This window comes from Sphaeramia orbicularis, chromosome 7, assembly GCF_902148855.1.
Source record: "Sphaeramia orbicularis chromosome 7, fSphaOr1.1, whole genome shotgun sequence".
NCBI lineage: Eukaryota > Metazoa > Chordata > Actinopteri > Kurtiformes > Apogonidae > Sphaeramia > Sphaeramia orbicularis.
Window position 1 is genome coordinate 53,979,006 of NC_043963.1, and position 12,832 is coordinate 53,991,837.

At 39.9% G+C, this 12,832-nt stretch overlaps 1 protein-coding gene across 1 annotated transcript in view; it reads right to left on the reverse strand.

Annotated features, from left to right (window-relative positions):
• Positions 1 to 2,930: 2,930 nt before the first annotated feature.
• epha2b (eph receptor A2 b) overlaps positions 2,931 to 12,832 on the reverse strand; it is a 49,701-nt gene continuing 39,799 nt past the window's right edge. Inside the window, 6 exon segments of the mRNA XM_030137743.1 lie at positions 2,931 to 3,518; positions 3,521 to 3,579; positions 5,992 to 6,147; positions 10,133 to 10,326; positions 10,413 to 10,562; positions 11,251 to 11,460. Of these exon segments, the coding sequence (XP_029993603.1) occupies positions 3,472 to 3,518; positions 3,521 to 3,579; positions 5,992 to 6,147; positions 10,133 to 10,326; positions 10,413 to 10,562; positions 11,251 to 11,460 (816 nt within the window). The 3' untranslated portion in view covers positions 2,931 to 3,471.

A 12,832-nucleotide genomic window follows, 5' to 3' on the forward strand; every position in this document is an offset into this window, starting at 1 on the left:
AAAAAACCCAAAAAAACATTAAATTACGAAAATACTTTCTTTTATAAACTATCCAAACAAAAAAGATGTGAATACCCTGAAAAAAACTGAAATTTCCTCAGAAAAATACGTACAATTTTAACAATATTCTGCCTCAACTTTTCATTTGTCCATGTGCATTATGGATCAGATCTACAAAAACACTAAACACTGGGGAACAGACAGAAAATAGTTCAAATTGTGCTTAATTTTCTTTAGACATTTCAGGTTCATATTTGTTCAGGTTATTCACATTTTATTGTGACAGGATAGTTTGTAAATGTAAATATTTTCATAATTTAATGTTATTTTTTGCACTAAATAAAGACAAACATTTGAAGTTGTCATTATTTATAGGCATAATGTAATTTTTTTTTTTTTTTTTTTTTTTTTTTCACATCAAACCGAGAAGAAAATCTGCAGTCATTTTTTGTGGGTTCTTCTGCTGTTATTATTTGACTGTAGATCATAATGGTCTGTATGTGGAACCGCAACTAAAATGAGTTCCACAGCCTGGACTGTGGAATTTTTACACTTTGCAAATTCATCCCAGGGGCTTTGGTGGGACGCAATTGGCCCCCTGGGATGCATGTTTGACACCCCTGTTATAGGTGGAAGAAACTGTCACAACCTGCTGGTATTTACATTGGTGGTTAACACCCCCCCCCCCCCCCCCCCAACAAATCGCACCGTTTATGTTCATGTTTATGGAATGACTTCTACTGACATCTACCAGAATAGAGAAACTAATCATCACATTTGGGATTGAATCAAAACCAACATTACACACTTCTGTTTTACCACATTCAGTAAATATGGGTAAAGTTTTGTGCAGATGTCCAATGGAAAAACGACTAATTAAGAGCACTGGGGAAACTGTCCACTACACACCTCCTGCCACGCTGGAGCGCCTCTTCTATCAAAGCAAACCCAGGGAAACACCAGCTAATGCTCATAAACAGACACTTTAGAAAGTTTTTGATCATCTGATTATCTGTCAAAGCACAGATTCATCCTGCCACGACGATACTGCAGAGAAACACCAGATTTATGTCGACCCTACCAATTAGACGAGACGTTGAAATTGCAAACCAAACTGTTATTTAGCATGAAATCATTTCAACCATAACAAGACTCATCATCATTAAATTCTTATTTTTCAGGGCATTCTATGGAGTAAGGTTACTGCCAAAATATTCATGTGCAGAGGATAGAAATGCCTGCGTATTATTGAGCAGAGGATTAATGATTCCACAGACTGACCAGGAGTTCAGGTTCCTTCTCCGTGGTCACAACTATGGACTAATGATTGGATTTTTTTTTTTTTTCTTTTTTAACCCTTTCATGCATGAATTATGAAAAGCTTACTGGGTCAAAACACAGTAATGTCTTATCAGAGAGCGAACTTTAATTGATTGCCATTCCAACATTTATTTCAATATAAAGTAGCTCCTTGTTTCGGATAATCCCTTATGGTCCAACTAAAGCAAAAATGAATTTAAAAGTAAAAATGTGGGTCAAATTGTCTCTAAAATGTCCCATCAGAGAGATTTTGAATACCATGTTTTGGCCCTAATCAAGTTATTTTTCCTGAGTGTTTTTATTCCTCTTTAGGCATGAAAAAAAACAATGCGATTGAAAATTTTTTTATGAACCTATTTTTCATGGAGTTGCAAAAATATCCACTCAGCTGAACATCATGCATTTAATTTCTGAAACATGTATTTACTGATACACTGTGTGAAAACTATGAATTTTTTTTTTGAAAGTGCTGTTAATTTGGTGTTTGTCACATTTTCACATACTCTAATATTAGTTATTACTCACTTCATGGATAATATGCAAAAAAAAAAACTACAGTCCAATAACAATAACAAGCAACTGATTTACACTCAAACATGTTACTTCAGATCAGGTTTATCAAGAACAGCAAAGTTATAGTAATGGTATGAATGTCAGTGTATGGGATGATGCACAGGTGTCCACTGTGTTGGCTGATATGGAACTAAAACAACAAAACCCATGAATATACAAGAGAACAGCTGGAGAATAGCTGTCCACTGGAGTGACCAGTATGCATGAAAGGGTTAAACTGGTCTTGTCCATCATCCTAACAGCAGAATGTTAGTCTGGCTCCTTTTGGTGCTGAACAAATTTGCTTTGCCAAAGGAAACTTCATAAAGTATATGAGGCTCCCCTGGATGTTCTACTGTCTTTCTTATGAGTTTTGTTGAACCACATTTTGATGCCGGACCTGACATGGGGGGGGGGGGGTTTGATTTGACTTGCTGTCATTCTATGACTTGGTTAGCCATCTTGAACAGTGATCCTGTCTGATCTGGACCTGATCTGGAACCTGAACTCATGTGTTTCAATCCTATTCTGATAAAATACACACAATACATTTTATGTACGACTGAACTCATTCAAGCGTTTACAAATATTAAGTTTTTGCACAACTACAGACTCATATGCACACAAATCTGTCTTCTGCACATGAATATTTGGACAGTTTCCTAACCCCATCATTTTGCCAGTTTCTCGCCTTTTCTTCGTTAACAGCTACAGATGTACTGCACTCAAATAAAAACATTCCACTTTGATTACAATTGTTTTAGTTCCACTTTTTTTTTTCTTCTATAATTCTGAGACAAACCAACCCCTGTGTGATTGTTGATCTAAGTGCTACATTAAAATGTTTTTTTGGTAACTGTCCAAACAGAAACAAAAACAAAAAAGTGAATATACACACACATACACACACACACACACACAGAGTACCTCATACATGTCCTCTCCGTTTTCATATAACATCAATTATATGATTATAGCTTAATTTCTGTGGAAGCCCAGCCAGTAACAACACCGAGTCCGTCTGTGTTTACACACCGAAGCAACGCTGGGTCTCTAACTTGGTTTTTTTTTTGGCCAGCTCAAGCTCATTTCAGCCTTCTCATCTGGTTGTGGCACTCTGTCTTCATTCAGTCCAACAGGAAATGGACCAAAGTGCCAATTAAAAGAGAGAGAGACGCCACTGTGACATCCACTGTGCAACCCGCTCGGGGTGCACTTTCAGAAAGCCATGACCCAGAACTGGCCTGAAGGTTGATTTGATGAAGCAGGAATGTGAAATAAAAGGTCAAACAAAGCAGTGATTGGTAACTGTACAGAAGATGTGGATAATAAAACGTAGATATCTAAGTATACAGAGGCTACATCTATTGACTCTATTGCTGTATATTGGTTCCATTCCCCTGTGGATACGATGAACAGATCCTAAATGTACAGTGAAGTCAGTCGGATTTCAGTCGGCTCTTCTTGTGGGGGGGCGCAGTGCTCCTGGTTGGGCCCGTTGGAAGCCGCCCCTGCAGTTCAGCTCCAAGCTCCGCTCAGAGTTCAAAGGGGCTTCTTCCTGCTTCAGTGCCTGGTTTTGGTTCCCCTCCGTGGACCGGATCACACTGCAAACACACTCAGGGTGCTGGTCTGGTCCTTTAGACCAGGATGCTGTAGGCGATTCTTTTCAAATGGCCGGGCAGCCTCACTCCGATGTTCTTGATGTCTCTGTGAAAGATAGGAACGACAGCGTATGAGAAGACCAGCAGCCTATGGGTGTGCACGTCTGGATCTGCCCCAAACCTTAGAACGTCCACAGGACTTTTTGAATGCTTTTTTATTCTTGTTTTACTGAGTCGGTTTTAAGCTTTTCTTTTATCTGCTGGTTTGGTTTACTCCACATCAAAAACAAAAACGGACTCCAGGGTCTGGTCAAGGTGTGACCGTAAACGACCTGACACACCTGCATAAGGTCAGAACTCAGGTCGGTCCTGAATGACCCCGCCCACCCTCTATGGTCTGAGTCCACGCTGCTTCAGTCACATCTAAGAGAAAAATGTCTCTGTTTGGAATGTCTGGGGTCGCCAGAAATTTGTGATATTAAAATGGGGTCATGAGCCACAAAAGGTTGTGAACCACTGCTTCAGGGTCTTTCACCGTTCCATAAATGTTCTCATGGATACAGTCCTCCGCCCCAGTGCCAACAGCTGGTGGATGTGGGCGTGTCCCCAGTTCCACATCTGTCTGCTGGTGTTGATATGTTTGTTTACTGTACACGGCCCACCCTCATTTTTAAATCTCCCCGGTGTGGGGGTCGAACACTCAATATGTCATCCAAACGCCCCACCTTGGTTGGAACCAGAGGTGTTCCTTTTCCACAGCGTTCCAGATCCTGGTTCCACCTTTATCAGAGCTCTGTTTCTACCTCCAGAGGAGTTCCAGAGGTGGAACCACATGATCCACCATTTCATTTCCACAGACGACGGAACAGAACAAAGGTGGAATATTCCAGAACAGAAGTGGAAAAGGGGCTGCTGAGTCATGTGATGCGATGCCAGCCTCCAGCTGACTCCGTTCACGTTGATTCAGCGGTGAAGGTTTCACCGTCCGCCAAAGGTTCCATTTAACTTCAACATTAAAGGATAATACTGGAGGGTTCTCTCTTCACAAGTGTTTTTTAAAGGCCCTGAAACCCAGCAGTCCAAAGTCAATGCCTTAATTACACAGCCTTAATTACTTAACGAGGATTCTCCCAGTTGACCATGAATCATTTGTCTGGCGAGCAGAGGGTGGGTTGTAAATAACTGCTGGTTTCTAAGAGTGCTACCAGATGGAAACATGAGGCCATGAAATCACACCATTTTCTATGAAAACTACTTCAAAAGGGTTCGTCCTGTTCCGTACAATCTGCTCATCTTCTAAAATCACAACCAGGATCCAAAGGGATCCACATTCAATGGTACGGGGGCTGGTCTTGTGGTTTGGAAAAGCTCCACCCCCTCGTTACTGCCCCTAACTGTACATTGACCACTTCTTTTCCCCAAAGGTTGGATTCTGCTATCTCACTAAATTGCCCCCCCCCCCCCCCCCCCCCCATTACCGACACACACAACACACACTTGGGTTTTGTTGGGGGGGGGGGGGGTGTGGTGGACGTTCAGGGGGTGCGTTGTGAACCCACCTCCTCCATCTGACTACAGTACAAACACACCACTCCAGACTTCAACTGTCCATGAACTTCAGCTGTAGAGTTGGATCCACTGGACGGACTGAGACTGAAGAGAAGAATGGAAGAGAAGACGCTGTGAGAGACAAAGGACTGCACTGAACCCGGAGGAAGAAAGAATAGAACAAAGAAAGAGGCGAAAGATGAAGACAAGAACTGAAAGAAGCCAAAGAAAGACGAAAGAAGAAAAGAAACGGAAGACAAGAAAGCAAAAGATAAAGAAAAAGACAAAAGAAATAAAGAAAAGATAAGAAAAGAAGAAAAGAACAGCCAGGTCCAGTCCCTGCACAGACCCCACTGTCTCCCACACATTCATCCACTCCTTCTCCTTCTTCTGTCCTCTGTGGACTTTTTCCTTCTCAGACATGTCTCAGGTTGGAGCTGACCTGCCTTGGTGGAGGTCTGCGCTCTGAGTGCTTTTCTAGTTTATGGTGTTTGAATGTGAACGACATCTGAAAGTGTTTTATGCAATGTTTAATAAAATATATAATTAAAATAAATTATACATTTTAAAAATAAATTATATTTATTTACAGGGGCACCGCTACCAATTATGGGCCCGATGAAAGCCTAACTGTTGTGGACCCTACAGACACTGACTATCTTCTCAATCTGTCGGACCTGGGGGTGGGGGGGTGGGGGAGGGTAGGAATGTATGTACGTGGGGTGACGATACTGTAAAAACAAAAACACCTCTCTAATCCAGCAGATCTTGTAACACAGTTTTCACTACTGCTTTATCCACTGGGCCCCCTCCACTGCTCTGTGGACCCCCACAAATACTGGGCCCCATGAATTTGTCCTGTTTACCCCCCCTTATTGGCGCCCCAGTTTATTTACCCTGTGTGTCATTTATTCATCCACTTATTTCCTTTCACGCTGACAGTAGGAGTGGTACTAAGTCGAACACTTACTCGTTCTTCATCTGCAGGACCTGGTCCATGGTGACCACACCGGCGTGGCTGAAGTTCTCGCTGTACTGGCTCATCTTGATGGACTCGAGCCACTCTGACACCGACCTGAAGGGAGACCCATCTGAGCCGCTGGTGCTGGGCAGGCGGATGGATACGCTACAGGGAACAAAAGTAGATCCAAATGACAATAATCAACAGACTTTCCCACAACAAAGGCAGAAGACTGAAGACTGTAATTACAGAGCAGGAAACTGGTTGGTAATAAAAACCAGTTGGTGCAGTCCGGGCTACAGACGATTAAGACACAAGCAGCACAGCCTTTTGTCCTTTCTCACCGGTTCGAGCTTTAATGCTCCTTCACAAAAGAAAAGGTACGCATTCATGTGCACAATCACACACAGCACAACGCTCGTGTTCCGGTGCCAAGAGTCTACACACTTTTCTGTCATTATCCTCCCAGGCAAGGTGTCAGTATGTCCCTCTAATGGCTTCAGCAGAACATCTTAAAGTTATTTACCCCCCCCCCCCCCCCCCCAATTACCTCTGCTCTTCTTTATTTTAAGGCGATAGAAAGGAGGCTGGCTCTGTTTAGACATTTTCTGAGGTTCAAGTCAGGGGCGTCAAACATGCAGTCAAATCCAGCGATGAAAGTGTAAAAATTACACTGAAGACATTAACAGTCAAGGGTGTAAATATAATTTTGGTTCAGGGTCACACATACAGACCAATGTGAGCTCAAGTAAAATAATAACAGAATAACCCATAAATAAGGATTACTACAGATTTTCTTCTTAAAAAATTAAGTGAAAAAATAACATTATATTATGAAAATATTTACATTTACAAAACAATCCTTTCACAACAAAATGCAAATAAATACATAAATAAACACAAATATGATCACCCTGAAATGTGCAATTGTACCAACATTCTGTCAGTTACTAAATGTTTTGTGTATTTGTTCCACTGTGATCTGTAAATTGTGTTAATAATAAACTGAGATGTAATTTTGTAGAAATTGTTCTTATTTTTGTTCCAAACTCCAAAATTCTAACAACATTCTTCCTGTTACCACATGTTTGTGTAACATTTTGTCCAATGTACATGTATAAATAATAAGTTGCGGCAGAATATCGTTAAAATTGCACAAATTTCTCTAATGAAATTTCATTTTTTCAGGTTATTCACATCAGTGGCGATTTCTCATAGACTGCAAGGGAAGCTCAGCTTCCCCTACAATTACGAAAATTAAATGGCTAAATATGTTCGGGTGTGTTGACATTTCATTGACTCCAAATGTGTTAGAACACGTTCATCTCACAGACGAGTTGGTTCAGAATCAGTTTTATCCCAAATCAGTGGACTGGATGTGTCACTTCTCCTCCCATTCCCGTGTCTCTGTTTTCTCATCCATCTCTGCTCAGTGCATTTGTCTGTAGACGCTCAGCGTCCATGCACTTCAATGGGACTGAGTGGAACTGGTTTTTTCATTGCCTCAAAACTGGATGGTAATTGGATAAATGCCACCATGTTGTCCCGCCCCCAGACACTCAGCGTCTCTGGGGATGAATGGAGCTGTGGGCGGAGCTCGGCCAGGCCAGATGCTGGGCTTCCACATGCTGATTGGAGGATCAGTCCAAAGGCTGAATGCCCTTTGATTGACAGCTGTTTTCAGATCTACTCCTTCACTGACACAGTTCAGTTTAATACCGTCACACATTCTGCTGTGAAATCAGAGAAACCACTACCATATTACTTGTTCATTTCTTGCACTGTAAATAAAACACACTCATTGTACTTCCTTGTTTCAATTTTACATAATTTCAACGTTTTCTTGTTTACTTGGTACGATAAGGTCACTGACCAATTCTGATGTCATTTGAATGTGCGTCATGTTAAGACCTCCAGCAGTGGCGAAATAACTTATTGGACAAAACTTTTATATGAAAAACTTGGTCACATGGGTGATTTATCATTTGTTGTATTTTGTAAAATATTCAATAAAATGTTACGCACGCTGACAACATAAAAAGATAAAAAGGGGTGGATATGACACGTGCACGGACGCTTGGAGGAGTGGGACGTCACATGCCGGGTTGGAAGTGATGCCAGAGCTGGAGACCCTGTAGAACTAAACTGGTGGATTTAACTCCTTTTTTGGATTAAAGTTTTTCCCCTTTCCACATGGATTACTGACTTCTGGGGAGCTGCTGGAGCCAGCGTGGGCTGAATCTGTGGTGGTGTTGTGCGGTGCTGTGAGTAGAGCCTGCGCCTACGCTGCTACTGCTCAGCTTTGACTGTTTGTGTGCGTGGACCTTAGGAACTGAGGGGGAGGAAAGGTGTTTGGGGGTTTGAGCTGTTTTATGTTAAATACCTTATGATAAATGTTTTGTGTTAAATGAGGTGTGTTGTAGAAACTTTATGTCGTTGTGGTGTATTCGTGGCATTTCGGGGTTAATTGTGGATGCGCTCAAGCGTGGGGTGTGTGTGGGAATTTCACTTGTGGAAATTAAAAGGCCAGTTCAGTGCCGAACGCAAACTTTTTCTGGTCTTTATCTCATTTTCCCCTGCTGATGGTTAATCCACCCGTGTCCTTAAAATGTGTTGGGTCACTTTAGAAAATAAGTGAACTGTTACACAGTGTGTAGTTCATGAGCTTCTGTGCTGCTTAGTTACTTTGTTGACTTTATTGATCCTCTAAGACAGGGGTGTCAAACTCATTTTAGTTCATTTCCACATACAGCCTATTATGATCTAAAGTGGGCCGGACCAGTAAAATTATATAAATAGCAGGATAGTAACTTTCAGGTGAAAAAAGTAAAATTCCGTAATGAAAATGTTTACATCTATGAATTGTACTTGAACATAACATGAAGAAATATGAACAACCCAAAAATTCATAAGTAATATAAGTGTAATGTTAACAATATTACGTCTTAGTTTATCATTTATACATGTGAATCACAACTTAGAGATCACAGTGGATCTACAAATTCACAAAACATTAAATAACAGGCAGAATATTATTAAAATTCCACATACTTCTCTTACGAGATTTCAGGTTATTCACTTTTTTTTTTTTAATAAAAGACTAGTCTGTAAATGTAAACATTTTTATGTAATTCAACTTTTTTTTACACTAAAACAATAAGAAAAAATTACAGTTTATTTCTAGGTTAATATGATAGTATTTTACTGGTCTAATCCACTTTAGATTGAATTGACCTAAAATTATTGTTAATATCTTCAGTGTCATTTTTGCTTTTCACAAATTCATCCCAAGGGCCAGACTGGACCCTTTGGGGGGGCAGATTTGGGCCCCGGGCCACATGTTTGACACCTGTGCTCTAAGGGGTCGCAGATTGGATGTGTGGATATGCTCTTATACATTCATGTTGAATTAGGGATGTAACGATATGAAAATTTCATATCACGGTTATTGTGACCAAAATTATCACTGTTATCATTATTATCGTGGTATTGTTGAAACGTGCTCAAAATGTTCAAAAAGTACGAATACACACACTGAAATAATTTAACCAAGTTGTATTTTGTAAAAAATAAATACAAAAATAAAATAATCGGCACAATGTACTTTCTGTTGCAGAAACATTCAAATATTAACATGTAAACATCAAACATACAAATGTGCATTAAAGATGGAATCATATAAACACTGTTTGACCATTTTACAGATAGTTTGAGTTGTTTTAGTTTCTTTTTCAGAGACAGAGACAGACAGACAGACAGACAGACAGATAGATAGATAGATAGTCTCTCTCTCTCTCTCTCTCTCTCTCTCTCTCTTTCAAAGTGCAGTAATCAAACACAGTTATCATGATAATTAGAATTTAAACGATAATACTAACCGTCGGGAATTTTACCGCGGTTTATCATTATACTGGTAATCGTTACATCCCTATGTTGAATATATATTCAGGAGACTGACATGAATTCAGAGCTTCATTTCTAATATGACGTTAAATAGTGAAACTGATTGAGTTTGACCATAGACTTTATATTGGCTGTGATGGAGGAGTGTGGGTTACAGCACTGCTTGTGTGAACTGCTTGCTGATAGTGGCAGAAACTGGAAAAATATGCATTTCAGGCCCTTAGTCTGGTAAGTAAATAAATCTTACCGTGGGTCGAAGTCTGCGATGGTCTTCAGGGAGTCTGGGCTCCGCAGCAGCTTGTCCAGAAGGCTGACGATGTCTCCGAAGCGTGGCCTCTTGGAGCGATCCTGGAGCCAGCACTGCAGCATCAGCTGGTAGACGGCCGAGGGACAGTCCATGGGGGCGGGCAGACGGAAGGCCTCGTTGATCGCCTTCATCACCTGAAATCAGCAAATCCCCTTCATAAGCACGTTCTCAATCGTCCACTGTTCTTTCCTGACGGTCTGCTGTTGCTCCCTCCTCTTACCTCATGGTTACTCATGTCCCAGTACGGTCTCTCACCAAAGGCCATGACTTCCCACATGACTATCCCAAAACTCCACACATCACTGGCTGAAGTGAACTTCCTGTACGCGATTGCTTCTGGAGCAGTCCAGCGAATGGGGATTTTACCCCCCTGTAGGAAGAAAAGGCTTCACGTTAGAGACACAAAAACAAACACAACTTGAGAGGATTTACGACTAGGGCTGCGTATTGGCAAGAATGAGGTGATACGATACAAATCACAATACTAGGATCATGATATGTCAGGATACTGTTAAAAAGGCAATTTTTTATTGGTTTTGTTTCTTTTTTAAAATGATTATTTCCTTGAAGAACTGAATTACACCAGAAATCTGCACAAATACTAAACACATTTTTATTGGATCCCAACAGGATCTAATGCTATATCACAAACTGTTCCTGTGTTCAAACTGAAATTCTGTTTATAGACATTATAGTTTAAGATCCGGTTTAAATGTTCATATTCTATTAGTTCAGAACTAACATCAGAACAGTATTTGAGTTCAATCCCAACAAAGAAACGAACATTATTTAATACAAGAGTGTTAAATAAGAATAAATAAAATATAAACAAAGAAGAAAAACAAAAAAACTAAAATGAACCTCCACCATATCTGCATCTGAATAAATACCTACAAATATCCATACAGTACTTTTTAATATTGATACAGTATTGTGAAATGAAATATCATGATATATTGCAGAACCAATATTTTCTTACAGCCCCCATGTCCCAAACTGTTTTTTGCAGTAACTGAAAATATTTGTTTAGCTTTCATCTAACAGGAACATGTACTCACACTAGTGGTGTACGTCCCCTCAGGATCGTCCTCAAGTACTCTGGACAGCCCGAAGTCGGACACTTTACACTCCAGGGTGTTGTTGACCAGGATGTTACGTGCGGCCAGATCACGATGGACGTAACTCATGTCAGAGAGATACTTCATACCTGCAGCGATACCACGGAGCATGCCCACCAGCTGGAAGGAGGAAAACTCTCCATCATGGTCCTGAAAGAGAAAACAGACACAGCTTAGTAAATCAGATCTGCCATTCGGAGTTTATCATGGGAGTTGTACTTTCACCACCACTGCTGATACGAAAAATCCATCTGATGTGACTGTTTCAGGGTTAAGTTTAAATCTGTGGCGCACCGATCCTGAAACTCAGGGCTGATACCAATATCAGTCCTTAAAATATTTACTACCCCGCCCCCAAAGGCGAGGCAAGGGGTACGGTTTTTGGTTTGGTCTGTTTCTTTGTATACTAATTGGGTTTGTAGACTGCTAGAGACCCAGAATAGATGTCATTAGATTGTGGGAAAGGTAGGTCAAAGTTCACATTTTTTTAGATTTTTTTTTAAATCTTCCCATTTTCTTATAATGGGTGAAATATGTGCAAGGGGCGGGGCTCGTTGTGTCTGGCACCACTTGTTTATGATGGGTTTTTTTTTATCTGTTTTCATGTTGTCATGTTAAGTAACAGTTTACATCACAGGGGTCAAACATGCGGCCCGGGGGCCAAATCCAGCCCCCCAAGGGGTTCAATTCGAAAAGCAAAAATGACACTGAAGATAGTAACAATAATTTTAGGTCAGTTCAATCTAAAGTGGCTCAGACCAGTAAAATACTATCATAATAACCTATGAATAATGAAAACTGTAAATTTTTCTCATTGTTTTAGTGTAAAAAAAAAAGTTAAATTACATAAAAATGCTAACATTTACAGACTAGCCTTTTATTTAAAAAAAATGTGAATAACCTGAAATTTCTTAAGAGAAGTATATGGAATTTTAATAATATTCTGCCTGTTATTAAATGTTTTGTGTATTTGTAGATCCACTGTGATCTGTAAGTTGTGATTCACATGTATAAATGATAAACTACAGCATAATATTGTTAACATTACACTTATTTTACTTACGAATTTTCAGGTTGTTCATATTTCTTCATGTTATGTTTGAGTAAAATTCACATTCATTTTCATTACGGAATTTTACTTTTTTTCACTCAAAAGTTATTATCCTACTATTTATATTATTTTACTGGTCTGGCCCTCTTTATATCATAAAAGGCTGTATGTGGAACTGAACTAAAATGAGTTTGACACCCCTGCTTTACATCACTGAATATGACTTAAATTACTGTTGATGATCAAAAAGGTGATTATTGGGCAATAATGATGTTCGACCAATGGAAAACCACATTTTTTAATGACATTATAGTGTTTCCATTTGATGAAATAGATGCAATTAATGTTCACGATCCAAATACTACATGTGTTTGTAAAGGAGGAAACAGAACAAAACAGGACTGAACTGGATTATTGAGCATAATGCAAGTACAGAAACACAAAAATGCTTTAAAAAAAAAAAAATGAAAA